Consider the following 25,624-nt stretch of genomic DNA (forward strand, 5'->3'; position numbering starts at 1 on the left):
ATGTATGTATGTATGTATGTATGTATGTATGTATGTATGTATGTATGTATGTATGTATGTATGTATGTATGTATGTATGTATGTATGTATGTATGTATGTATGTATGTATGTATGTATGTATGTATGTATGTATGTATGTATGTATGTATGTATGTATGTATGTATGTATGTATGTTCCTGATATGACTTTATCTATGTGATTTGCTGGATGGCACAAAGCAGCCTCTGCCTGATAATAATAAAACAAGTCGCGTAAGGCAAAAATACTTTTTCAGCAAGACCGTATATTCGTAGCATCGTAAGTCCACCGCTCGTGGCAAAGGCAGTGAAATTGACAAGAAGAGCGGGGTAGTTAGTAGTTGCGCTGAGAAGGATAGCACGCTTTTCTGTACCTCTCTTCGTTTTAACTTTTTGAGCGTGTTTTTAATCCAAACATATCATATCTATATGTTTTTGGAATCAGGAACGGACAAGAAATAAGATGAAAGTGTTTTTAAATTGATTTCGAAAATTTAATTTTCATCATAATTTTTATATTTTTAATTTTCAGAGCTTGTTTTTAATCCAAATATAACATATTTATATGTTTTTGGAATCACAAAATGATGAAGAATAAGATGAACGTAAATTTGGATCGTTTTATAAAAAAAATTGCTAAAAAAATACATCCGGGGATATCATTCCCAGGAACTCTCATGTAAAATTTCATAAAGATCGGTCTGTTTGGTCTGAATCGCTCTACACACACACACACGCACAGACAGACAGACAGACAGACAGACAGACAGACAGACAGACACAGACAGACACAGACACACAGAGACACACAGACACAGACAGACAGACAGACACAGACAGACACACACACACACACACACACACACACACATACACACAGACACACAGACACATACATACATACATACATACATACATACATACATACATACATACATACATACATACATACATACATACATACATACATACATACATACATACATACATACATACATACATACATACGACCCTCGTCTCGATTCCCCCTCTATGTTAAAACATTTAGTCAAAACTTGACTAAATGTAATGAGGGTTTATTAATTTTAACCCTTGGTCTATTCGCACTTTCATGACGACTTGTTGTGATGCTGATTATTATTGAATTTGTGTATGTGTAATGATGTTGTTTACGTCTGAATTGTGTAGTGGCTATAAGTAATAACAACCCCCAAAACGGCTGGGACATTGACGACAAAAAACAAAACCAAAACAACACAACACCACTTTTTCACTGGCAAAGCAAGCAACGAGACGTCTATCTCTCTTGGGAAAAAATAGGTGGTCCTGAGAAGGACCTGTTGTAGAAGAAGGTGAAAGAGGCAAAGTTGTTATGCCTTGCCACCGGGAGCCTTGGTCTGGGACTTCTTGGGCAGAAGCACAGCCTGGATGTTGGGCAGCACACCACCCTGGGCGATGGTCACACCCGACAGAAGTTTGTTCAACTCCTCGTCGTTGCGGATGGCCAGCTGCAGGTGACGGGGGATGATTCTCGTCTTCTTGTTGTCGCGGGCAGCGTTGCCTGCCAACTCCAGGACCTCAGCGGCCAAGTACTCGAGCACGGCAGCCAGGTACACGGGGGCACCGGCACCCACACGCTCGGCGTAGTTGCCCTTGCGCAACAGACGGTGGATACGACCCACGGGGAACTGAAGTCCAGCACGGGACGAGCGAGACTTGCTCTTTCCCTTAACCTTTCCTCCTTTGCCGCGACCAGACATGATGCAAGTTGGATGATGTTTGAAAAATTCGTACGCAAAGCGAACGAATCCAATAATGCCAACGCCGACGCGACCGACCCCTTTTATACCCATCACTAGCCCTCCAACTGCACGTCGAGTCAACGGCAAAATCCACCAATGGCGAGCGCCCCTTTGGCGGCACTGCCGGCGCGAGTGTTTGCGCACTGTATAAAAGAGCGCGGTCGGCTTGGCGGCGCTACCTTTTGCGACTCACAACCCGCAGACGAATCAACCATGCCACCCAAAGTTAGCTCCAAAGGCGCCAAGAAGGCCGGCAAGGCCAAGGCTGTTCGCTCCGGCGACAAGAAGCGCAAGAGGAAGAGGAAGGAAAGCTACGCCATCTACATCTACAAGGTGCTCAAGCAGGTGCACCCCGACACTGGCATCAGCAGCAAGGCCATGTCTATCATGAACAGCTTCGTCAACGATATCTTTGAGAGAATCGCCGCTGAAGCTTCCAGACTGGCCCACTACAACAAGCGCTCCACCATCACCAGTCGGGAGATCCAGACCGCGGTCCGCCTCCTCCTCCCCGGTGAGCTGGCCAAGCACGCCGTCAGTGAGGGCACCAAGGCCGTCACCAAGTACACCAGCAGCAAGTAGACTCTTAAAACTGCTGTTTGGCCAAACCGGCAAACGTAAAACACACAGGTCCTTCTCAGGACCACCCACTTTTTCCAGAGAGAGATGAATTTCTCGTTGCCAACGAACCAACTCAATACACACTCAATACACAATACACAATACACAATACATGTACACAACAATGTCTCTCTCTCCTTCCCTATATTTAATTTAGTAGTCAAGGAACCAACGGATCCAACGGATCCAACATCTATCTCGGGGACAAAACTCCATTATAATATTTACCCATTATAATGTAAAAGCGTATAAGCATATAGTAAACATCCAACAAATAACCAAAACTACATAAACAAACAAAAAAATCACTTGTCAACCGTCAAATTAGTGTCATCAATATCCGCCGGCCGGCGTCACTACAATCTGTCTACTACAGCACTGTCACTGCATCAAACCGCTATCACCGCAAAACTGGCTTGCTACCTACATCGTCATCGTCATCGTCATCGTCATCGTCATCGTCATCGTCATCGTCATCGTCATCCTACAAATCATTTACTATATATCTCACGCATCTCACAAAACTCAACCAACTTTTACCAACCCTCAAAATATATCTGGTACTTTTATGGTGTTCTTTCTTTGTTGTTCTTTGTTGTAGTTCTTTGTGGTTAAAATAACACGTGAATAAACAGAGAAATCAAACGCCTACCTCGCCACTCAGACACAACGGACAAAATACCTGTTACTCTGTTGCAGTTTTCTAACACTAATTAGCGGCACACCCATTACTTTGCACAAAGTCGCCAGCCTCTTATGTGTAGCATATGTTCTCTCCTTCGCTGTCTCTCAAATTCCTACTGTCAAAACGTGTGCCGCTCGTAAAAGTGTTCACTTCACTTTTTCACAACTGCTTCTTTCGTTTTTGTCACCTTGCGCGCCCTGCTCGTATAACATGTAAAGAACTCGTCTTTGTACATACACACTTTTTTACAAGAGCGTTCACCTCAGCATTTATTTAGCTGTGAGCTGTGCACGCGTGTGTTAAGGTTTCATTTTTGTGTGCTTGCTTGTCAGTTTGTACGTTCCTTTCTTTCTTTATCATACTTTGTACCTGGTACTTTTGACGGCACACACACACACACACACACACACACACACACACACACACACACACACACACACACACGCACGACAGCACAGCACAGAGACCCCCCAAAAAGTGGCCCTGTACGGTAATGTTGCTTGAATCTTCGGCTGATGTCTCCACGGCTTTCATTGGCTAAAATCAGAGCGGCGCGCCAGGGCTGCGAATGCCTTTCCCATATAAAACGTCTCTCTAGTTCCTGGCTGCTCAGTCGACTCTAACTTCGAAATGGCACGTACCAAGCAAACCGCCCGTAAATCCACCGGAGGAAAAGCTCCTCGCAAACAGCTGGCAACCAAGGCCGCTCGCAAAAGCGCCCCTGCCACTGGAGGAGTCAAGAAACCTCATCGTTACAGGCCTGGAACTGTGGCTCTTCGTGAGATCCGTCGTTACCAGAAGAGCACCGAGCTCCTGATCCGCAAGCTGCCCTTCCAGCGTCTGGTGCGCGAAATCGCCCAGGACTTCAAGACAGACCTGCGCTTCCAGAGCTCTGCCGTCATGGCTCTGCAGGAGGCCAGCGAGGCTTACCTGGTCGGTCTCTTTGAGGACACCAACCTGTGCGCCATCCATGCCAAGCGTGTCACCATCATGCCCAAGGACATCCAGCTGGCCCGCCGTATCCGCGGAGAGCGTGCTTAAGTTGCCCCTCCAACGGTTCCGACTCCTCCAAACCCGGCTCTTTTCAGAGCCACCTTCATTTTTCCCAAAAGAGTTGGTCTGCTCTCGTTGCCATCCTAATTGTTACACTCGTAGCAACCATAAACATTTCCTTTCAACACCCTCCCTAAGTACTCGCACTATAGTCACACTCCATTTAACGAACCAAAAACTCCAGCCCTTGTGTTGTCCCTGCGCATATGATCATTTCAAACCCCTATTTGTCATCTGTATTTGACCAAACATCAACAGCTAATTGCATTTCAACAATTTGCCTTCTCTCTCTGCCCTATGGACGGCTTTCTTGTCCAAAATGAGCACTCTCACTACAAAATCATGGTCAAGAATGCATTATTTCTATCCCGCAAATCGTTACTTTCTATCTCTAATGCAACACAACACCAATGGGAGGGATCCCTTTCTCTATGAGTGAAGCTCTGTGTGATGAGCACAAATGAATGAGCACGTCATAATCCATTCTGCTTGTGCGCCTATCGACACTGGTTGGCATCAAATTGACCCCGTCTGTGGCTTGAAGCGCTCCAATTTGATATCAATAAGTGATCATTTTATTTGCCTCTCATCATTTTCTTGACAGTTCCCTTTCGCTCAGTTGCAATCATACATCCAACCCCCTGCCCTCCCTCCTTCTCTTTTGTTTACGTAGCCAACACTTGTATAGATTTACGACGACACTATCAATGACAAAACAATAACAAACAATAGTGTTTTAATATGTAAACACGAAGGAGTTAGCAGTGGCAACGAGACACATTCAGCCCCTCTTGGGAAAATGAAGGTGGTCCTAAGAAGGACCGGAGAAGGGTTATTGTGGATGCGAGATCCGCGACTTGATGCGTCTAACCACCGAAGCCGTACAGAGTACGACCCTGGCGTTTGAGGGCGTAGACCACATCCATGGCGGTCACAGTCTTCCTCTTGGCGTGCTCAGTGTACGTGACGGCATCACGGATCACGTTCTCCAGGAATACCTTGAGAACTCCGCGAGTCTCCTCGTAGATGAGACCAGAGATACGCTTGACACCGCCACGGCGAGCCAGACGACGGATAGCGGGCTTGGTGATACCCTGGATGTTATCACGCAAAACTTTCCTGTGACGCTTGGCGCCCCCCTTTCCGAGACCCTTTCCTCCTTTACCACGGCCAGTCATGATGAATGTTTCTACGAGTCGTGCGATTCGAGAATGCTTCTCAGCTCGCCGGCGCAGCCGCCTTATATACAGCAGACGCGGGCCCGTGAGAAAGCAAAACACCGCTCCACAAGCGTGAACTTTGATTGGCTGAGAGAGCGAAGAGTCGCCTCGCTCTATTTTCACACCCACTGTCTGTGTCTGTGTCTGTGTCTGTGTCTGTGTCACTGGTCACTGTCACTGGTCACTGTCACTGGTCACTGTCCACTGTCACTGTCAGCAAATGTCTTCAGCTCAAGTAAAACACATCATATCTCAAATTGCTCATACCCAGCCCCAACCTGCAATGTGAAAAGTCTGTGTGGCAGGAATTGCAGCTATATGATCATTTAGATACATTGCTGCAAAGAAGGACATCATTATCATTATCATTATAGCCTGCGGCACATCGATTCAAGTTGTACATTCTCCATGTGAATGTGATGCAACTTGAAGCCTGCTCACTTGAAACGTTGCTTGTTGGCGTAGCAACTCGATTCACCTTACCTTCTTCGTCTTCTTGTTCTTGTTCTTGTTCTTTTTGTTCTTGTTCTTGTTCTTCTTCTTCTGCCTTCGTGGGCTGAAACTCCCACGCACACTCGTGTTTTTGCACGAGTGGAATTTTACGTGTATGACCGTTTTTTCCCCGCCATTAAGGCAGCCATACGCCGCTTTCGGAGGAAGCATGCTGGGTATTTTCGTGTTTCTATAACCCACCGAACTCTGACATGGATTACAGGATCTTTTCCGTGCGCACTTGGTCTTGTGCTTGCGTGTACACACGAAGGGGGATACGCCACTAGCAGGTCTGCACATAAGTTGACCTGGGAGATCGGAAAAATCTCCACACTTAACAGGCCGGGCCTGGATTCGATCCCTCGACCTTCCGATTACTAGAGGCCGACGTCTTACCACCCCGCCACAGCGCCCGTCGGATTCACCTTATCAATTAGGCTTCACATTCACTTGTCATCCACGTTTGTTTTGATGCGATCACCTACCGTAGGCAGGGTTCAGGCAGGCACCCGTGGTGCATGTGGTTGTTGGACAAAAGCGTTTTTGTGGCTGTGATTTGTGCATGCCTTGACTATTTTCATCTGTACAACATTGTGTATGTATGTATGTATGTATGTATGTATGTATGTATGTATGTATGTATGTATGTATGTATGTATGTATGTATGTATGTATGTATGTATGTATGTATGTATGTATGTATGTATGTATGTATGTATGTATGTATGTATGTATGTATGTATGTATGTATGTATGTATGTATGTATGTATGTATGTATGTATGTATGTATGTTCCTGATATGACTTTATCTATGTGATTTGCTGGATGGCACAAAGCAGCCTCTGCCTGATAATAATAAAACAAGTCGCGTAAGGCAAAAATACTTTTTCAGCAAGACCGTATATTCGTAGCATCGTAAGTCCACCGCTCGTGGCAAAGGCAGTGAAATTGACAAGAAGAGCGGGGTAGTTAGTAGTTGCGCTGAGAAGGATAGCACGCTTTTCTGTACCTCTCTTCGTTTTAACTTTTTGAGCGTGTTTTTAATCCAAACATATCATATCTATATGTTTTTGGAATCAGGAACGGACAAGAAATAAGATGAAAGTGTTTTTAAATTGATTTCGAAAATTTAATTTTCATCATAATTTTTATATTTTTAATTTTCAGAGCTTGTTTTTAATCCAAATATAACATATTTATATGTTTTTGGAATCACAAAATGATGAAGAATAAGATGAACGTAAATTTGGATCGTTTTATAAAAAAATTGCTAAAACAAATACATCCGGGGATATCATTCCCAGGAACTCTCATGTAAAATGTCATAAAGATCGGTCTGTTTGGTCTGAATCGCTCTACACACACACACACGCACAGACAGACAGACAGACAGACAGACAGACAGACAGACAGACACAGACAGACACAGACACACAGAGACACACCGAGACACACAGACACAGACACACACAGACACACAGACACACACACACACACACACACATACACACACACACACACACATACATACATACATACATACATACATACATACATACATACATACATACATACATACATACATACATACATACATACATACATACATACATACATACATACATACATACATACGACCCTCGTCTCGATTCCCCCTCTATGTTAAAACATTTAGTCAAAACTTGACTAAATGTAATGAGGGTTTATTAATTTTAACCCTTGGTCTATTCGCACTTTCATGACGACTTGTTGTGATGCTGATTATTATTGAATTTGTGTATGTGTAATGATGTTGTTTACGTCTGAATTGTGTAGTGGCTATAAGTAATAACAACCCCCAAAACGGCTGGGACATTGACGACAAAAAACAAAACCAAAACAACACAACACCACTTTTTCACTGGCAAAGCAAGCAACGAGACGTCTATCTCTCTTGGGAAAAAATAGGTGGTCCTGAGAAGGACCTGTTGTAGAAGAAGGTGAAAGAGGCAAAGTTGTTATGCCTTGCCACCGGGAGCCTTGGTCTGGGACTTCTTGGGCAGAAGCACAGCCTGGATGTTGGGCAGCACACCACCCTGGGCGATGGTCACACCCGACAGAAGTTTGTTCAACTCCTCGTCGTTGCGGATGGCCAGCTGCAGGTGACGGGGGATGATTCTCGTCTTCTTGTTGTCGCGGGCAGCGTTGCCTGCCAACTCCAGGACCTCAGCGGCCAAGTACTCGAGCACGGCAGCCAGGTACACGGGGGCACCGGCACCCACACGCTCGGCGTAGTTGCCCTTGCGCAACAGACGGTGGATACGACCCACGGGGAACTGAAGTCCAGCACGGGACGAGCGAGACTTGCTCTTTCCCTTAACCTTTCCTCCTTTGCCGCGACCAGACATGATGCAAGTTGGATGATGTTTGAAAAATTCGTACGCAAAGCGAACGAATCCAATAATGCCAACGCCGACGCGACCGACCCCTTTTATACCCATCACTAGCCCTCCAACTGCACGTCGAGTCAACGGCAAAATCCACCAATGGCGAGCGCCCCTTTGGCGGCACTGCCGGCGCGAGTGTTTGCGCACTGTATAAAAGAGCGCGGTCGGCTTGGCGGCGCTACCTTTTGCGACTCACAACCCGCAGACGAATCAACCATGCCACCCAAAGTTAGCTCCAAAGGCGCCAAGAAGGCCGGCAAGGCCAAGGCTGTTCGCTCCGGCGACAAGAAGCGCAAGAGGAAGAGGAAGGAAAGCTACGCCATCTACATCTACAAGGTGCTCAAGCAGGTGCACCCCGACACTGGCATCAGCAGCAAGGCCATGTCTATCATGAACAGCTTCGTCAACGATATCTTTGAGAGAATCGCCGCTGAAGCTTCCAGACTGGCCCACTACAACAAGCGCTCCACCATCACCAGTCGGGAGATCCAGACCGCGGTCCGCCTCCTCCTCCCCGGTGAGCTGGCCAAGCACGCCGTCAGTGAGGGCACCAAGGCCGTCACCAAGTACACCAGCAGCAAGTAGACTCTTAAAACTGCTGTTTGGCCAAACCGGCAAACGTAAAACACACAGGTCCTTCTCAGGACCACCCACTTTTTCCAGAGAGAGATGAATTTCTCGTTGCCAACGAACCAACTCAATACACACTCAATACACAATACACAATACACAATACATGTACACAACAATGTCTCTCTCTCCTTCCCTATATTTAATTTAGTAGTCAAGGAACCAACGGATCCAACGGATCCAACATCTATCTCGGGGACAAAACTCCATTATAATATTTACCCATTATAATGTAAAAGCGTATAAGCATATAGTAAACATCCAACAAATAACCAAAACTACATAAACAAACAAAAAAATCACTTGTCAACCGTCAAATTAGTGTCATCAATATCCGCCGGCCGGCGTCACTACAATCTGTCTACTACAGCACTGTCACTGCATCAAACCGCTATCACCGCAAAACTGGCTTGCTACCTACATCGTCATCGTCATCGTCATCGTCATCGTCATCGTCATCGTCATCGTCATCGTCATCCTACAAATCATTTACTATATATCTCACGCATCTCACAAAACTCAACCAACTTTTACCAACCCTCAAAATATATCTGGTACTTTTATGGTGTTCTTTCTTTGTTGTTCTTTGTTGTAGTTCTTTGTGGTTAAAATAACACGTGAATAAACAGAGAAATCAAACGCCTACCTCGCCACTCAGACACAACGGACAAAATACCTGTTACTCTGTTGCAGTTTTCTAACACTAATTAGCGGCACACCCATTACTTTGCACAAAGTCGCCAGCCTCTTATGTGTAGCATATGTTCTCTCCTTCGCTGTCTCTCAAATTCCTACTGTCAAAACGTGTGCCGCTCGTAAAAGTGTTCACTTCACTTTTTCACAACTGCTTCTTTCGTTTTTGTCACCTTGCGCGCCCTGCTCGTATAACATGTAAAGAACTCGTCTTTGTACATACACACTTTTTTACAAGAGCGTTCACCTCAGCATTTATTTAGCTGTGAGCTGTGCACGCGTGTGTTAAGGTTTCATTTTTGTGTGCTTGCTTGTCAGTTTGTACGTTCCTTTCTTTCTTTATCATACTTTGTACCTGGTACTTTTGACGGCACACACACACACACACACACACACACACACACACACACACACACACACACACACACACACACGCACGACAGCACAGCACAGAGACCCCCCAAAAAGTGGCCCTGTACGGTAATGTTGCTTGAATCTTCGGCTGATGTCTCCACGGCTTTCATTGGCTAAAATCAGAGCGGCGCGCCAGGGCTGCGAATGCCTTTCCCATATAAAACGTCTCTCTAGTTCCTGGCTGCTCAGTCGACTCTAACTTCGAAATGGCACGTACCAAGCAAACCGCCCGTAAATCCACCGGAGGAAAAGCTCCTCGCAAACAGCTGGCAACCAAGGCCGCTCGCAAAAGCGCCCCTGCCACTGGAGGAGTCAAGAAACCTCATCGTTACAGGCCTGGAACTGTGGCTCTTCGTGAGATCCGTCGTTACCAGAAGAGCACCGAGCTCCTGATCCGCAAGCTGCCCTTCCAGCGTCTGGTGCGCGAAATCGCCCAGGACTTCAAGACAGACCTGCGCTTCCAGAGCTCTGCCGTCATGGCTCTGCAGGAGGCCAGCGAGGCTTACCTGGTCGGTCTCTTTGAGGACACCAACCTGTGCGCCATCCATGCCAAGCGTGTCACCATCATGCCCAAGGACATCCAGCTGGCCCGCCGTATCCGCGGAGAGCGTGCTTAAGTTGCCCCTCCAACGGTTCCGACTCCTCCAAACCCGGCTCTTTTCAGAGCCACCTTCATTTTTCCCAAAAGAGTTGGTCTGCTCTCGTTGCCATCCTAATTGTTACACTCGTAGCAACCATAAACATTTCCTTTCAACACCCTCCCTAAGTACTCGCACTATAGTCACACTCCATTTAACGAACCAAAAACTCCAGCCCTTGTGTTGTCCCTGCGCATATGATCATTTCAAACCCCTATTTGTCATCTGTATTTGACCAAACATCAACAGCTAATGCATTTCAACAATTTGCCTTCTCTCTCTGCCCTATGGACGGCTTTCTTGTCCAAAATGAGCACTCTCACTACAAAATCATGGTCAAGAATGCATTATTTCTATCCCGCAAATCGTTACTTTCTATCTCTAATGCAACACAACACCAATGGGAGGGATCCCTTTCTCTATGAGTGAAGCTCTGTGTGATGAGCACAAATGAATGAGCACGTCATAATCCATTCTGCTTGTGCGCCTATCGACACTGGTTGGCATCAAATTGACCCCGTCTGTGGCTTGAAGCGCTCCAATTTGATATCAATAAGTGATCATTTTATTTGCCTCTCATCATTTTCTTGACAGTTCCCTTTCGCTCAGTTGCAATCATACATCCAACCCCCTGCCCTCCCTCCTTCTCTTTTGTTTACGTAGCCAACACTTGTATAGATTTACGACGACACTATCAATGACAAAACAATAACAAACAATAGTGTTTTAATATGTAAACACGAAGGAGTTAGCAGTGGCAACGAGACACATTCAGCCCCTCTTGGGAAAATGAAGGTGGTCCTAAGAAGGACCGGAGAAGGGTTATTGTGGATGCGAGATCCGCGACTTGATGCGTCTAACCACCGAAGCCGTACAGAGTACGACCCTGGCGTTTGAGGGCGTAGACCACATCCATGGCGGTCACAGTCTTCCTCTTGGCGTGCTCAGTGTACGTGACGGCATCACGGATCACGTTCTCCAGGAATACCTTGAGAACTCCGCGAGTCTCCTCGTAGATGAGACCAGAGATACGCTTGACACCGCCACGGCGAGCCAGACGACGGATAGCGGGCTTGGTGATACCCTGGATGTTATCACGCAAAACTTTCCTGTGACGCTTGGCGCCCCCCTTTCCGAGACCCTTTCCTCCTTTACCACGGCCAGTCATGATGAATGTTTCTACGAGTCGTGCGATTCGAGAATGCTTCTCAGCTCGCCGGCGCAGCCGCCTTATATACAGCAGACGCGGGCCCGTGAGAAAGCAAAACACCGCTCCACAAGCGTGAACTTTGATTGGCTGAGAGAGCGAAGAGTCGCCTCGCTCTATTTTCACACCCACTGTCTGTGTCTGTGTCTGTGTCTGTGTCTGTGTCACTGGTCACTGTCACTGGTCACTGTCACTGGTCACTGTCCACTGTCACTGTCAGCAAATGTCTTCAGCTCAAGTAAAACACATCATATCTCAAATTGCTCATACCCAGCCCCAACCTGCAATGTGAAAAGTCTGTGTGGCAGGAATTGCAGCTATATGATCATTTAGATACATTGCTGCAAAGAAGGACATCATTATCATTATCATTATAGCCTGCGGCACATCGATTCAAGTTGTACATTCTCCATGTGAATGTGATGCAACTTGAAGCCTGCTCACTTGAAACGTTGCTTGTTGGCGTAGCAACTCGATTCACCTTACCTTCTTCGTCTTCTTGTTCTTGTTCTTGTTCTTTTTGTTCTTGTTCTTGTTCTTCTTCTTCTGCCTTCGTGGGCTGAAACTCCCACGCACACTCGTGTTTTTGCACGAGTGGAATTTTACGTGTATGACCGTTTTTTCCCCGCCATTAAGGCAGCCATACGCCGCTTTCGGAGGAAGCATGCTGGGTATTTTCGTGTTTCTATAACCCACCGAACTCTGACATGGATTACAGGATCTTTTCCGTGCGCACTTGGTCTTGTGCTTGCGTGTACACACGAAGGGGGATACGCCACTAGCAGGTCTGCACATAAGTTGACCTGGGAGATCGGAAAAATCTCCACACTTAACAGGCCGGGCCTGGATTCGATCCCTCGACCTTCCGATTACTAGAGGCCGACGTCTTACCACCCCGCCACAGCGCCCGTCGGATTCACCTTATCAATTAGGCTTCACATTCACTTGTCATCCACGTTTGTTTTGATGCGATCACCTACCGTAGGCAGGGTTCAGGCAGGCACCCGTGGTGCATGTGGTTGTTGGACAAAAGCGTTTTTGTGGCTGTGATTTGTGCATGCCTTGACTATTTTCATCTGTACAACATTGTGTATGTATGTATGTATGTATGTATGTATGTATGTATGTATGTATGTATGTATGTATGTATGTATGTATGTATGTATGTATGTATGTATGTATGTATGTATGTATGTATGTATGTATGTATGTATGTATGTATGTATGTATGTATGTATGTATGTATGTATGTATGTATGTATGTATGTATGTATGTATGTATGTATGTTCCTGATATGACTTTATCTATGTGATTTGCTGGATGGCACAAAGCAGCCTCTGCCTGATAATAATAAAACAAGTCGCGTAAGGCAAAAATACTTTTTCAGCAAGACCGTATATTCGTAGCATCGTAAGTCCACCGCTCGTGGCAAAGGCAGTGAAATTGACAAGAAGAGCGGGGTAGTTAGTAGTTGCGCTGAGAAGGATAGCACGCTTTTCTGTACCTCTCTTCGTTTTAACTTTTTGAGCGTGTTTTTAATCCAAACATATCATATCTATATGTTTTTGGAATCAGGAACGGACAAGAAATAAGATGAAAGTGTTTTTAAATTGATTTCGAAAATTTAATTTTCATCATAATTTTTATATTTTTAATTTTCAGAGCTTGTTTTTAATCCAAATATAACATATTTATATGTTTTTGGAATCACAAAATGATGAAGAATAAGATGAACGTAAATTTGGATCGTTTTATAAAAAAATTGCTAAAACAAATACATCCGGGGATATCATTCCCAGGAACTCTCATGTAAAATGTCATAAAGATCGGTCTGTTTGGTCTGAATCGCTCTACACACACACACACGCACAGACAGACAGACAGACAGACAGACAGACAGACAGACAGACACAGACAGACACAGACACACAGAGACACACAGACACACACAGACACAGACACACACAGACACACAGACACACACACACACACACACATATACACACACACACACACACATACATACATACATACATACATACATACATACATACATACATACATACATACATACATACATACATACATACATACATACATACATACATACATACATACATACATACATACGACCCTCGTCTCGATTCCCCCTCTATGTTAAAACATTTAGTCAAAACTTGACTAAATGTAATGAGGGTTTATTAATTTTAACCCTTGGTCTATTCGCACTTTCATGACGACTTGTTGTGATGCTGATTATTATTGAATTTGTGTATGTGTAATGATGTTGTTTACGTCTGAATTGTGTAGTGGCTATAAGTAATAACAACCCCCAAAACGGCTGGGACATTGACGACAAAAAACAAAACCAAAACAACACAACACCACTTTTTCACTGGCAAAGCAAGCAACGAGACGTCTATCTCTCTTGGGAAAAAATAGGTGGTCCTGAGAAGGACCTGTTGTAGAAGAAGGTGAAAGAGGCAAAGTTGTTATGCCTTGCCACCGGGAGCCTTGGTCTGGGACTTCTTGGGCAGAAGCACAGCCTGGATGTTGGGCAGCACACCACCCTGGGCGATGGTCACACCCGACAGAAGTTTGTTCAACTCCTCGTCGTTGCGGATGGCCAGCTGCAGGTGACGGGGGATGATTCTCGTCTTCTTGTTGTCGCGGGCAGCGTTGCCTGCCAACTCCAGGACCTCAGCGGCCAAGTACTCGAGCACGGCAGCCAGGTACACGGGGGCACCGGCACCCACACGCTCGGCGTAGTTGCCCTTGCGCAACAGACGGTGGATACGACCCACGGGGAACTGAAGTCCAGCACGGGACGAGCGAGACTTGCTCTTTCCCTTAACCTTTCCTCCTTTGCCGCGACCAGACATGATGCAAGTTGGATGATGTTTGAAAAATTCGTACGCAAAGCGAACGAATCCAATAATGCCAACGCCGACGCGACCGACCCCTTTTATACCCATCACTAGCCCTCCAACTGCACGTCGAGTCAACGGCAAAATCCACCAATGGCGAGCGCCCCTTTGGCGGCACTGCCGGCGCGAGTGTTTGCGCACTGTATAAAAGAGCGCGGTCGGCTTGGCGGCGCTACCTTTTGCGACTCACAACCCGCAGACGAATCAACCATGCCACCCAAAGTTAGCTCCAAAGGCGCCAAGAAGGCCGGCAAGGCCAAGGCTGTTCGCTCCGGCGACAAGAAGCGCAAGAGGAAGAGGAAGGAAAGCTACGCCATCTACATCTACAAGGTGCTCAAGCAGGTGCACCCCGACACTGGCATCAGCAGCAAGGCCATGTCTATCATGAACAGCTTCGTCAACGATATCTTTGAGAGAATCGCCGCTGAAGCTTCCAGACTGGCCCACTACAACAAGCGCTCCACCATCACCAGTCGGGAGATCCAGACCGCGGTCCGCCTCCTCCTCCCCGGTGAGCTGGCCAAGCACGCCGTCAGTGAGGGCACCAAGGCCGTCACCAAGTACACCAGCAGCAAGTAGACTCTTAAAACTGCTGTTTGGCCAAACCGGCAAACGTAAAACACACAGGTCCTTCTCAGGACCACCCACTTTTTCCAGAGAGAGATGAATTTCTCGTTGCCAACGAACCAACTCAATACACACTCAATACACAATACACAATACACAATACATGTACACAACAATGTCTCTCTCTCCTTCCCTATATTTAATTTAGTAGTCAAGGAACCAACGGATCCAACGGATCCAACATCTATCTCGGGGACAAAACTCCATTATAATATTTACCCATTATAATGTAAAAGCGTATAAGCATATAGTAAACATCCAACAAATAACCAAAACTACATAAACAAACAAAAAAATCACTTGTCAACCGTCAAATTAGTGTCATCAATATCCGCCGGCCGGCGTCACTACAATCTGTCTACTACAGCACTGTCACTGCATCAAACCGCTATCACCGCAAAACTGGCTTGCTACCTACATCGTCATCGTCATCGTCATCGTCATCGTCATCGTCATCGTCATCGTCATCGTCATCCTACAAATCATTTACTATATATCTCACGCATCTCACAAAACTCAACCAACTTTTACCAACCCTCAAAATATATCTGGTACTTTTATGGTGTTCTTTCTTTGTTGTTCTTTGTTGTAGTTCTTTGTGGTTAAAATAACACGTGAATAAACAGAGAAATCAAACGCCTACCTCGCCACTCAGACACAACGGACAAAATACCTGTTACTCTGTTGCAGTTTTCTAACACTAATTAGCGGCACACCCATTACTTTGCACAAAGTCGCCAGCCTCTTATGTGTAGCATATGTTCTCTCCTTCGCTGTCTCTCAAATTCCTACTGTCAAAACGTGTGCCGCTCGTAAAAGTGTTCACTTCACTTTTTCACAACTGCTTCTTTCGTTTTTGTCACCTTGCGCGCCCTGCTCGTATAACATGTAAAGAACTCGTCTTTGTACATACACACTTTTTTACAAGAGCGTTCACCTCAGCATTTATTTAGCTGTGAGCTGTGCACGCGTGTGTTAAGGTTTCATTTTTGTGTGCTTGCTTGTCAGTTTGTACGTTCCTTTCTTTCTTTATCATACTTTGTACCTGGTACTTTTGACGGCACACACACACACACACACACACACACACACACACACACACACACACACACACACACACACACGCACGACAGCACAGCACAGAGACCCCCCAAAAAGTGGCCCTGTACGGTAATGTTGCTTGAATCTTCGGCTGATGTCTCCACGGCTTTCATTGGCTAAAATCAGAGCGGCGCGCCAGGGCTGCGAATGCCTTTCCCATATAAAACGTCTCTCTAGTTCCTGGCTGCTCAGTCGACTCTAACTTCGAAATGGCACGTACCAAGCAAACCGCCCGTAAATCCACCGGAGGAAAAGCTCCTCGCAAACAGCTGGCAACCAAGGCCGCTCGCAAAAGCGCCCCTGCCACTGGAGGGGTCAAGAAACCTCATCGTTACAGGCCTGGAACTGTGGCTCTTCGTGAGATCCGTCGTTACCAGAAGAGCACCGAGCTCCTGATCCGCAAGCTGCCCTTCCAGCGTCTGGTGCGCGAAATCGCCCAGGACTTCAAGACAGACCTGCGCTTCCAGAGCTCTGCCGTCATGGCTCTGCAGGAGGCCAGCGAGGCTTACCTGGTCGGTCTCTTTGAGGACACCAACCTGTGCGCCATCCATGCCAAGCGTGTCACCATCATGCCCAAGGACATCCAGCTGGCCCGCCGTATCCGCGGAGAGCGTGCTTAAGTTGCCCCTCCAACGGTTCCGACTCCTCCAAACCCGGCTCTTTTCAGAGCCACCTTCATTTTTCCCAAAAGAGTTGGTCTGCTCTCGTTGCCATCCTAATTGTTACACTCGAAGCAAACATAAACATTTCCTTTCAAAACCCTCCCTAAGTACTCGCACTATAGTCACACTCCTTTTAACGAACCAAAAACTCCAGCCCTTGTGTTGTCCCTGCGCATATGATCATTTCAAACCCCTATTTGTCATCTGTATTTGACCAAACATCAACAGCTAATGCATTTCAACAATTTGCCTTCTCTCTCTGCCCTATGGACGGCTTTCTTGTCCAAAATGAGCACTCTCACTACAAAATCATGGTCAAGAATGCATTATTTCTATCCCGCAAATCGTTACTTTCTATCTCTAATGCAACACAACACCAATGGGAGGGATCCCTTTCTCTATGAGTGAAGCTCTGTGTGATGAGCACAAATGAATGAGCACGTCATAATCCATTCTGCTTGTGCGCTTATCGACACTGGTTGGCATCAAATTGACCCCGTCTGTGGCTTGAAGCGCTCCAATTTGATATCAATAAGTGATCATTTTATTTGCCTCTCATCATTTTCTTGACAGTTCCCTTTCGCTCAGTTGCAATCATACATCCAACCCCCTGCCCTCCCTCCTTCTCTTTTGTTTACTTAGCCAACACTTGTATAGATTTACGACGACACTATCAATGACAAAACAATAACAAACAATAGTGTTTTAATATGTAAACACGAAGGAGTTAGCAGTGGCAACGAGACACATTCAGCCCCTCTTGGGAAAATGAAGGTGGTCCTAAGAAGGACCGGAGAAGGGTTATTGTGGATGCGAGATCCGCGACTTGATGCGTCTAACCACCGAAGCCGTACAGAGTACGACCCTGGCGTTTGAGGGCGTAGACCACATCCATGGCGGTCACAGTCTTCCTCTTGGCGTGCTCAGTGTACGTGACGGCATCACGGATCACGTTCTCCAGGAATACCTTGAGAACTCCGCGAGTCTCCTCGTAGATGAGACCAGAGATACGCTTGACACCGCCACGGCGAGCCAGACGACGGATAGCGGGCTTGGTGATACCCTGGATGTTATCACGCAAAACTTTCCTGTGACGCTTGGCGCCCCCCTTTCCGAGACCCTTTCCTCCTTTACCACGGCCAGTCATGATGAATGTTTCTACGAGTCGTGCGATTCGAGAATGCTTCTCAGCTCGCCGGCGCAGCCGCCTTATATACAGCAGACGCGGGCCCGTGAGAAAGCAAAACACCGCTCCACAAGCGTGAACTTTGATTGGCTGAGAGAGCGAAGAGTCGCCTCGCTCTATTTTCACACCCACTGTCTGTGTCTGTGTCTGTGTCTGTGTCTGTGTCACTGGTCACTGTCACTGGTCACTGTCACTGGTCACTGTCCACTGTCACTGTCAGCAAATGTCTTCAGCTCAAGTAAAACACATCATATCTCAAATTGCTCATACCCAGCCCCAACCTGCAATGTGAAAAGTCTGTGTGGCAGGAATTGCAGCTATATGATCATTTAGATACATTGCTGCAAAGAAGGACATCATTATCATTATCATTATAGCCTGCGGCACATCGATTCAAGTTGTACATTCTCCATGTGAATGTGATGCAACTTGAAGCCTGCTCACTTGAAACGTTGCTTGTTGGCGTAGCAACTCGATTCACCTTACCTTCTTCGTCTTCTTGTTCTTGTTCTTGTTCTTTTTGTTCTTGTTCTTGTTCTTCTTCTTCTGCCTTCGTGGGCTGAAACTCCCACGCACACTCGTGTTTTTGCACGAGTGGAATTTTACGTGTATGACCGTTTTTTCCCCGCCATTAAGGCAGCCATACGCCGCTTTCGGAGGAAGCATGCTGGGTATTTTCGTGTTTCTATAACCCACCGAACTCTGACATGGATTACAGGATCTTTTCCGTGCGCACTTGGTCTTGTGCTTGCGTGTACACACGAAGGGGGATACGCCACTAGCAGGTCTGCACATAAGTTGACCTGGGAGATCGGAAAAATCTCCACACTTAACAGGCCGGGCCTGGATTCGATCCCTCGACCTTCCGATTACTAGAGGCCGACGTCTTACCACCCCGCCACAGCGCCCGTCGGATTCACCTTATCAATTAGGCTTCACATTCACTTGTCATCCACGTTTGTTTTGATGCGATCACCTACCGTAGGCAGGGTTCAGGCAGGCACCCGTGGTGCATGTGGTTGTTGGACAAAAGCGTTTTTGTGGCTGTGATTTGTGCATGCCTTGACTATTTTCATCTGTACAACATTGTGTATGTATGTATGTATGTATGTATGTATGTATGTATGTATGTATGTATGTATGTATGTATGTATGTATGTATGTATGTATGTATGTATGTATGTATGTATGTATGTATGTATGTATGTATGTATGTATGTATGTATGTATGTATGTATGTATGTATGTATGTATGTATGTATGTATGTATGTATGTATGTATGTATGTTCCTGATATGACTTTATCTATGTGATTTGCTGGATGGCACAAAGCAGCCTCTGCCTGATAATAATAAAACAAGTCGCGTAAGGCAAAAATACTTTTTCAGCAAGACCGTATATTCGTAGCATCGTAAGTCCACCGCTCGTGGCAAAGGCAGTGAAATTGACAAGAAGAGCGGGGTAGTTAGTAGTTGCGCTGAGAAGGATAGCACGCTTTTCTGTACCTCTCTTCGTTTTAACTTTTTGAGCGTGTTTTTAATCCAAACATATCATATCTATATGTTTTTGGAATCAGGAACGGACAAGAAATAAGATGAAAGTGTTTTTAAATTGATTTCGAAAATTTAATTTTCATCATAATTTTTATATTTTTAATTTTCAGAGCTTGTTTTTAATCCAAATATAACATATTTATATGTTTTTGGAATCACAAAATGATGAAGAATAAGATGAACGTAAATTTGGATCGTTTTATAAAAAAATTGCTAAAACAAATACATCCGGGGATATCATTCCCAGGAACTCTCATGTAAAATGTCATAAAGATCGGTCTGTTTGGTCTGAATCGCTCTACACACACACACACGCACAGACAGACAGACAGACAGACAGACAGACAGACAGACAGACACAGACAGACACAGACACACAGAGACACACAGACACAGACAGACACAGACACACACAGACACACAGACACACACACACACACAGACACAGACACAGACACACACAGACACATACATACATACATACATACATACATACATACATACATACATACATACATACATACATACATACATACATACATACATACATACATACATACATACATACATACATACATACATACGACCCTCGTCTCGATTCCCCCTCTATGTTAAAACATTTAGTCAAAACTTGACTAAATGTAATGAGGGTTTATTAATTTTAACCCTTGGTCTATTCGCACTTTCATGACGACTTGTTGTGATGCTGATTATTATTGAATTTGTGTATGTGTAATGATGTTGTTTACGTCTGAATTGTGTAGTGGCTATAAGTAATAACAACCCCCAAAACGGCTGGGACATTGACGACAAAAAACAAAACCAAAACAACACAACACCACTTTTTCACTGGCAAAGCAAGCAACGAGACGTCTATCTCTCTTGGGAAAAAATAGGTGGTCCTGAGAAGGACCTGTTGTAGAAGAAGGTGAAAGAGGCAAAGTTGTTATGCCTTGCCACCGGGAGCCTTGGTCTGGGACTTCTTGGGCAGAAGCACAGCCTGGATGTTGGGCAGCACACCACCCTGGGCGATGGTCACACCCGACAGAAGTTTGTTCAACTCCTCGTCGTTGCGGATGGCCAGCTGCAGGTGACGGGGGATGATTCTCGTCTTCTTGTTGTCGCGGGCAGCGTTGCCTGCCAACTCCAGGACCTCAGCGGCCAAGTACTCGAGCACGGCAGCCAGGTACACGGGGGCACCGGCACCCACACGCTCGGCGTAGTTGCCCTTGCGCAACAGACGGTGGATACGACCCACGGGGAACTGAAGTCCAGCACGGGACGAGCGAGACTTGCTCTTTCCCTTAACCTTTCCTCCTTTGCCGCGACCAGACATGATGCAAGTTGGATGATGTTTGAAAAATTCGTACGCAAAGCGAACGAATCCAATAATGCCAACGCCGACGCGACCGACCCCTTTTATACCCATCACTAGCCCTCCAACTGCACGTCGAGTCAACGGCAAAATCCACCAATGGCGAGCGCCCCTTTGGCGGCACTGCCGGCGCGAGTGTTTGCGCACTGTATAAAAGAGCGCGGTCGGCTTGGCGGCGCTACCTTTTGCGACTCACAACCCGCAGACGAATCAACCATGCCACCCAAAGTTAGCTCCAAAGGCGCCAAGAAGGCCGGCAAGGCCAAGGCTGTTCGCTCCGGCGACAAGAAGCGCAAGAGGAAGAGGAAGGAAAGCTACGCCATCTACATCTACAAGGTGCTCAAGCAGGTGCACCCCGACACTGGCATCAGCAGCAAGGCCATGTCTATCATGAACAGCTTCGTCAACGATATCTTTGAGAGAATCGCCGCTGAAGCTTCCAGACTGGCCCACTACAACAAGCGCTCCACCATCACCAGTCGGGAGATCCAGACCGCGGTCCGCCTCCTCCTCCCCGGTGAGCTGGCCAAGCACGCCGTCAGTGAGGGCACCAAGGCCGTCACCAAGTACACCAGCAGCAAGTAGACTCTTAAAACTGCTGTTTGGCCAAACCGGCAAACGTAAAACACACAGGTCCTTCTCAGGACCACCCACTTTTTCCAGAGAGAGATGAATTTCTCGTTGCCAACGAACCAACTCAATACACACTCAATACACAATACACAATACACAATACATGTACACAACAATGTCTCTCTCTCCTTCCCTATATTTAATTTAGTAGTCAAGGAACCAACGGATCCAACGGATCCAACATCTATCTCGGGGACAAAACTCCATTATAATATTTACCCATTATAATGTAAAAGCGTATAAGCATATAGTAAACATCCAACAAATAACCAAAACTACATAAACAAACAAAAAAATCACTTGTCAACCGTCAAATTAGTGTCATCAATATCCGCCGGCCGGCGTCACTACAATCTGTCTACTACAGCACTGTCACTGCATCAAACCGCTATCACCGCAAAACTGGCTTGCTACCTACATCGTCATCGTCATCGTCATCGTCATCGTCATCGTCATCGTCATCGTCATCGTCATCCTACAAATCATTTACTATAAACTGCTGTAGCTTCTGCCGTAGCTGTTGTATCTTGTCGTTGCCCAACGACAGTGTGCAGGCCTGGGTGTCAATGTCCACCCCCAGGAAGGTGATGCGCTGGGTAGGCCCCACCACTTTCTTACAACTGATGTTAAACCCTAATTCTCTGAGTAATCTAATCAAGGTAAAAAGCATTTTTTCACACTCTTCTTTTGTTTCTGTTGCTAACAAAAAGTCATCAATATAGGCCACTACTCCACTCATTCCTCGTCTAATCATACACCGTCTCACAGCCTCTAAAATCCTATGGAAATGAGCGGGACCTAGGGGAAGGGCCCCTAATATGGACCACTTTTTGTTTATTGCTGATAACCAGCTTGTTTTCGTGCAAAGAAGCTTCATTTTGTGTTTGGTAGTCCTTCTTTCTTAGGTTAACCGTTAGGTCTAATTAGAGTAAAATAGCTTTGATACACATTCAGCAAAAATTAAATTCAGAAAAAATCACAAAGGGTCCCCTAATATGGACCAGTGAAGCGGCCTTCACGAATCACTGTAAAAAGCCCCCTATATTTCAAAATAACATGATACAACTTAGTGTACAAGTCAGCCTAATTAAAATATGCTCTAGATTTATCTGTTTCGGGTTGATGAGAGCATTATTTGAAGCACACCAAAAAACTAAAGAAGCTTATCAAAAACAGAGTGAAAATAAGTGAAATTATTAACTTCCACAAAAAGAAGACTTTTCGTTGCATTTTTTTTAAATCTCGAGGGCTAGTTATAGGTTATTACCAGCAAGCTTCTTAATAAATTAATGAAAATAGCCTTTACCTTTTATTTTCTTCGATTTGTTGAAGGTGGTCCATATTAGGGGACTCGCACATACTTTGAGATTTTGCTATTATTTTTTGTTTGCAGTACAAACTCGGGGTCAACACTGCTAAAATTTAACAAATACGGTTTTAGCTGTCATATATAGCCATTTCTGTTTGATAAAAGCTTTGGCTGTGGACAGAAACGAGTCCGTTTTAGGCGGCAAATTTAGAGTGAACGCTGCCAAAAGTGAAAAAAGACAAAAAGCCTTACGGTTTTGAGATTTTTGTTTCTGCAACTGTTTTGACATGTGCAAGTTATCCAAAGAGGGTGAATACAGCGAATAAAACTTTTTTGAGCGCTCTAGCGCCGTTATTTGGTGGTGGTCCATATTAGGAGCCGGTCCATATTAGGAGCCCTTCCCCTACGTTACTGCCAAACGGCAGTCTGCTGTCAAAAAGATAAGTAGGTGTTTTGTCATCACCAAAAAACCATTTGAGTCCAGTTACCTGATAGTTCTCTGGGTGGATACACACAGATCTGTATGCTGCTTGAAGATCAACTTTACTTACTTACTTACTGCCTTTCACGCCTGGTGGCGTGTAGGGCAGCGACAAAAAATCAACTTTAGCGCACCAATATTCGCTCTTTGCCAATTTCTTTATCGTTTTTTGGTATAGCTGCCAAGGCACTAACTATGGTAGGCTTCTTTGAAGCAATAACGTAGTTTCCTTTGTTTATCTGATCTATGAGTTCCTGCTCTACTGCTACTTTATGCTGTATCGCTTATCTGTGGTTCTTATGTTCTGCCTCTTTCAATAATGCGAAAACCGTGTTCTATGCCATCCAACAAAAAGGTCTTATCGCTATCATCTACAAGCTTATTTTACCAAATATGAAGTTTTGCGCTAATGGAAGAACTACCACAGAGAAAGTTACGGTTGTCAGGGTTCTGTGCTGCATAAGGACTAGAGTGGTTGGGGCCTACCTTGGCCGTAGAGGCAATTTGCTGTGCTGGATCCCATATCAGGGGGTGGCTGCCAGGGTTCGCTGAGTGCTGGGTTGTGGGATGGTCCTTGCCGCATCTGCTGCACGCGTGCTCGTAGATACAACGTGGACCATAGGCGCATGACCCCTTGTTACTGCAGGCACACCTCTTTGCCCCCCGGTCCTGTCGGTCGCTGTCGGTGCGCGCCACTGGCTCCGCCGTTGCCGCCAGACTTCTTGGTGGCTGTCGTAGCCCGCTCCCGAAGCACAACTGTCGCCAGGTGTGGTGCTTCGGTCCCCCAGGACAATTTGTCGGCCGCCTGACGCTGTCCATAATCGTCATCGAAGATGAGCACAGACTGCCAGGTGAAACGGCAGCCTAACTCCCCCACCATCTCTGTGTAGCGTAGATAGGCCGCTACATCAAAGTCTTTATCACGGGACAGGAGTGTGGCCATGATTCTGGCATTTGCCACAATCCAGACGGAGGGTGACACCCGATCTAACTTCGGCTTTGTATTGGGTAATTTGATTGTCACCCCTCCACCAAAAGACTCCTCCTCCTCCACAGCCAACGAGGATGAAACGAAGTCGATGATCTTTAATCCTTTTGGTCTTGCCGGCGTCACTGGCGAACCGTCCATGTTAAGTCGCCCCAGCAATTCCGCCAAACCACTGGCACCTCTGGCGGTGTCGTTGCTCATGGGGCCTCCCCCATCTTTTGCTTGCAGGGTTTTAATCCCTGCCCGAGGCAGGGCAAGATGCCCCCTTTTTATGTTGCCACTCAGAAAGTCCAAATCCTCCGGCTCGACACATTTGAGGGCCGCCAACGAATCAAACCCCTCTTTGACGAGGACGCTGATCACCGCTGAAGGGAAGGTTTGACTCCTTACACCATTGTTCTATTTCGCACATGATCACAAATAATGTTCACTTGCTCACGCGCGCACTTCAATGCTGCTGCTGCTGCTGCTTTGCCGCTAATGCAAGAGCGTGTATCCTCTGGCACTCACTTGCCAGAACGTTTGGCGCCAAAACCTCCACTACAACACCCTCCCCCCCTCCCTCCTTACTTCTAGGTCCCGGCCACATCCGCTATCTCCATTCCTTCCCCCTTTCTCTCCATCCTTGTCCAGTCCTAAATACCATCGCCTCACCTTCAGTTTAAAAACAATTTATCGTTCCTCTAAACTGACACTTTGTAAAAAAAAAAAAAGTGCCACATAGGGAAGATGCGAGCCTTTAATGGCATAGAAAGTTTGAATAAAATCACAGGAATAAATGTTTCAGTTGGGGTATTAAAATGGGTACAATAATATTTTTGCACAGTTCACATGCTACCAGTTTTCACAGGCATGCATGCAAGCACATTTGCAGAGAGCA

The 25,624-nt window shown here is 46.0% G+C and overlaps 14 protein-coding genes across 14 annotated transcripts; 7 read left to right on the plus strand and 7 right to left on the minus strand.

Moving 5' to 3' along the window:
- Nucleotides 1-1,099: 1,099 nt before the first annotated feature.
- On the minus strand, nucleotides 1,100-1,994 carry LOC138968493 (histone H2A-like). The gene has a single exon (XM_070341065.1). The coding sequence runs from the start codon at nucleotides 1,870-1,872 to the stop codon at nucleotides 1,390-1,392; it is 483 nt and encodes a 160-aa protein (XP_070197166.1). The 5' UTR covers nucleotides 1,873-1,994; the 3' UTR covers nucleotides 1,100-1,389.
- Nucleotides 1,995-2,469, plus strand: LOC138968494 (histone H2B, gonadal). Its single transcript, XM_070341066.1, has one exon. The coding sequence runs from the start codon at nucleotides 2,035-2,037 to the stop codon at nucleotides 2,401-2,403; it is 369 nt and encodes a 122-aa protein (XP_070197167.1). The 5' UTR covers nucleotides 1,995-2,034; the 3' UTR covers nucleotides 2,404-2,469.
- A 1,266-nt stretch (nucleotides 2,470-3,735) lies between these two features.
- LOC138968135 (histone H3) lies at nucleotides 3,736-4,263 on the plus strand. The gene has a single exon (XM_070340700.1). It carries the CDS (start codon nucleotides 3,758-3,760, stop codon nucleotides 4,166-4,168), a length of 411 nt encoding a protein of 136 aa, XP_070196801.1. The 5' UTR covers nucleotides 3,736-3,757; the 3' UTR covers nucleotides 4,169-4,263.
- Nucleotides 4,264-4,746: 483 nt separating this feature from the next.
- Nucleotides 4,747-5,401, minus strand: LOC138968136 (histone H4). Its single transcript, XM_070340701.1, has one exon. It carries the CDS (start codon nucleotides 5,356-5,358, stop codon nucleotides 5,047-5,049), a length of 312 nt encoding a protein of 103 aa, XP_070196802.1. The 5' UTR covers nucleotides 5,359-5,401; the 3' UTR covers nucleotides 4,747-5,046.
- Nucleotides 5,402-7,600: 2,199 nt separating this feature from the next.
- On the minus strand, nucleotides 7,601-8,495 carry LOC138968495 (histone H2A-like). The gene has a single exon (XM_070341067.1). It carries the CDS (start codon nucleotides 8,371-8,373, stop codon nucleotides 7,891-7,893), a length of 483 nt encoding a protein of 160 aa, XP_070197168.1. The 5' UTR covers nucleotides 8,374-8,495; the 3' UTR covers nucleotides 7,601-7,890.
- Nucleotides 8,496-8,970, plus strand: LOC138968496 (histone H2B, gonadal). Its single transcript, XM_070341068.1, has one exon. The coding sequence runs from the start codon at nucleotides 8,536-8,538 to the stop codon at nucleotides 8,902-8,904; it is 369 nt and encodes a 122-aa protein (XP_070197169.1). The 5' UTR covers nucleotides 8,496-8,535; the 3' UTR covers nucleotides 8,905-8,970.
- Nucleotides 8,971-10,240: 1,270 nt separating this feature from the next.
- Nucleotides 10,241-10,768, plus strand: LOC138968137 (histone H3). The gene has a single exon (XM_070340702.1). It carries the CDS (start codon nucleotides 10,263-10,265, stop codon nucleotides 10,671-10,673), a length of 411 nt encoding a protein of 136 aa, XP_070196803.1. The 5' UTR covers nucleotides 10,241-10,262; the 3' UTR covers nucleotides 10,674-10,768.
- Nucleotides 10,769-11,250: 482 nt separating this feature from the next.
- LOC138968138 (histone H4) lies at nucleotides 11,251-11,905 on the minus strand. Its single transcript, XM_070340703.1, has one exon. It carries the CDS (start codon nucleotides 11,860-11,862, stop codon nucleotides 11,551-11,553), a length of 312 nt encoding a protein of 103 aa, XP_070196804.1. The 5' UTR covers nucleotides 11,863-11,905; the 3' UTR covers nucleotides 11,251-11,550.
- A 2,199-nt stretch (nucleotides 11,906-14,104) lies between these two features.
- Nucleotides 14,105-14,999, minus strand: LOC138968497 (histone H2A-like). Its single transcript, XM_070341069.1, has one exon. It carries the CDS (start codon nucleotides 14,875-14,877, stop codon nucleotides 14,395-14,397), a length of 483 nt encoding a protein of 160 aa, XP_070197170.1. The 5' UTR covers nucleotides 14,878-14,999; the 3' UTR covers nucleotides 14,105-14,394.
- Nucleotides 15,000-15,474, plus strand: LOC138968498 (histone H2B, gonadal). Its single transcript, XM_070341070.1, has one exon. The coding sequence runs from the start codon at nucleotides 15,040-15,042 to the stop codon at nucleotides 15,406-15,408; it is 369 nt and encodes a 122-aa protein (XP_070197171.1). The 5' UTR covers nucleotides 15,000-15,039; the 3' UTR covers nucleotides 15,409-15,474.
- Nucleotides 15,475-16,744: 1,270 nt separating this feature from the next.
- On the plus strand, nucleotides 16,745-17,676 carry LOC138968139 (histone H3). Its single transcript, XM_070340704.1, has one exon. The coding sequence runs from the start codon at nucleotides 16,767-16,769 to the stop codon at nucleotides 17,175-17,177; it is 411 nt and encodes a 136-aa protein (XP_070196805.1). The 5' UTR covers nucleotides 16,745-16,766; the 3' UTR covers nucleotides 17,178-17,676.
- A 78-nt stretch (nucleotides 17,677-17,754) lies between these two features.
- Nucleotides 17,755-18,409, minus strand: LOC138968140 (histone H4). Its single transcript, XM_070340705.1, has one exon. The coding sequence runs from the start codon at nucleotides 18,364-18,366 to the stop codon at nucleotides 18,055-18,057; it is 312 nt and encodes a 103-aa protein (XP_070196806.1). The 5' UTR covers nucleotides 18,367-18,409; the 3' UTR covers nucleotides 17,755-18,054.
- Nucleotides 18,410-20,599: 2,190 nt separating this feature from the next.
- Nucleotides 20,600-21,509, minus strand: LOC138968142 (histone H2A-like). Its single transcript, XM_070340706.1, has one exon. The coding sequence runs from the start codon at nucleotides 21,385-21,387 to the stop codon at nucleotides 20,905-20,907; it is 483 nt and encodes a 160-aa protein (XP_070196807.1). The 5' UTR covers nucleotides 21,388-21,509; the 3' UTR covers nucleotides 20,600-20,904.
- LOC138968143 (histone H2B, gonadal) lies at nucleotides 21,510-21,984 on the plus strand. The gene has a single exon (XM_070340707.1). It carries the CDS (start codon nucleotides 21,550-21,552, stop codon nucleotides 21,916-21,918), a length of 369 nt encoding a protein of 122 aa, XP_070196808.1. The 5' UTR covers nucleotides 21,510-21,549; the 3' UTR covers nucleotides 21,919-21,984.
- The last annotated feature ends 3,640 nt before the right edge of the window (nucleotides 21,985-25,624 follow it).

Source organism: Littorina saxatilis, linkage group LG6, assembly GCF_037325665.1.
Source record: "Littorina saxatilis isolate snail1 linkage group LG6, US_GU_Lsax_2.0, whole genome shotgun sequence".
NCBI lineage: Eukaryota > Metazoa > Mollusca > Gastropoda > Littorinimorpha > Littorinidae > Littorina > Littorina saxatilis.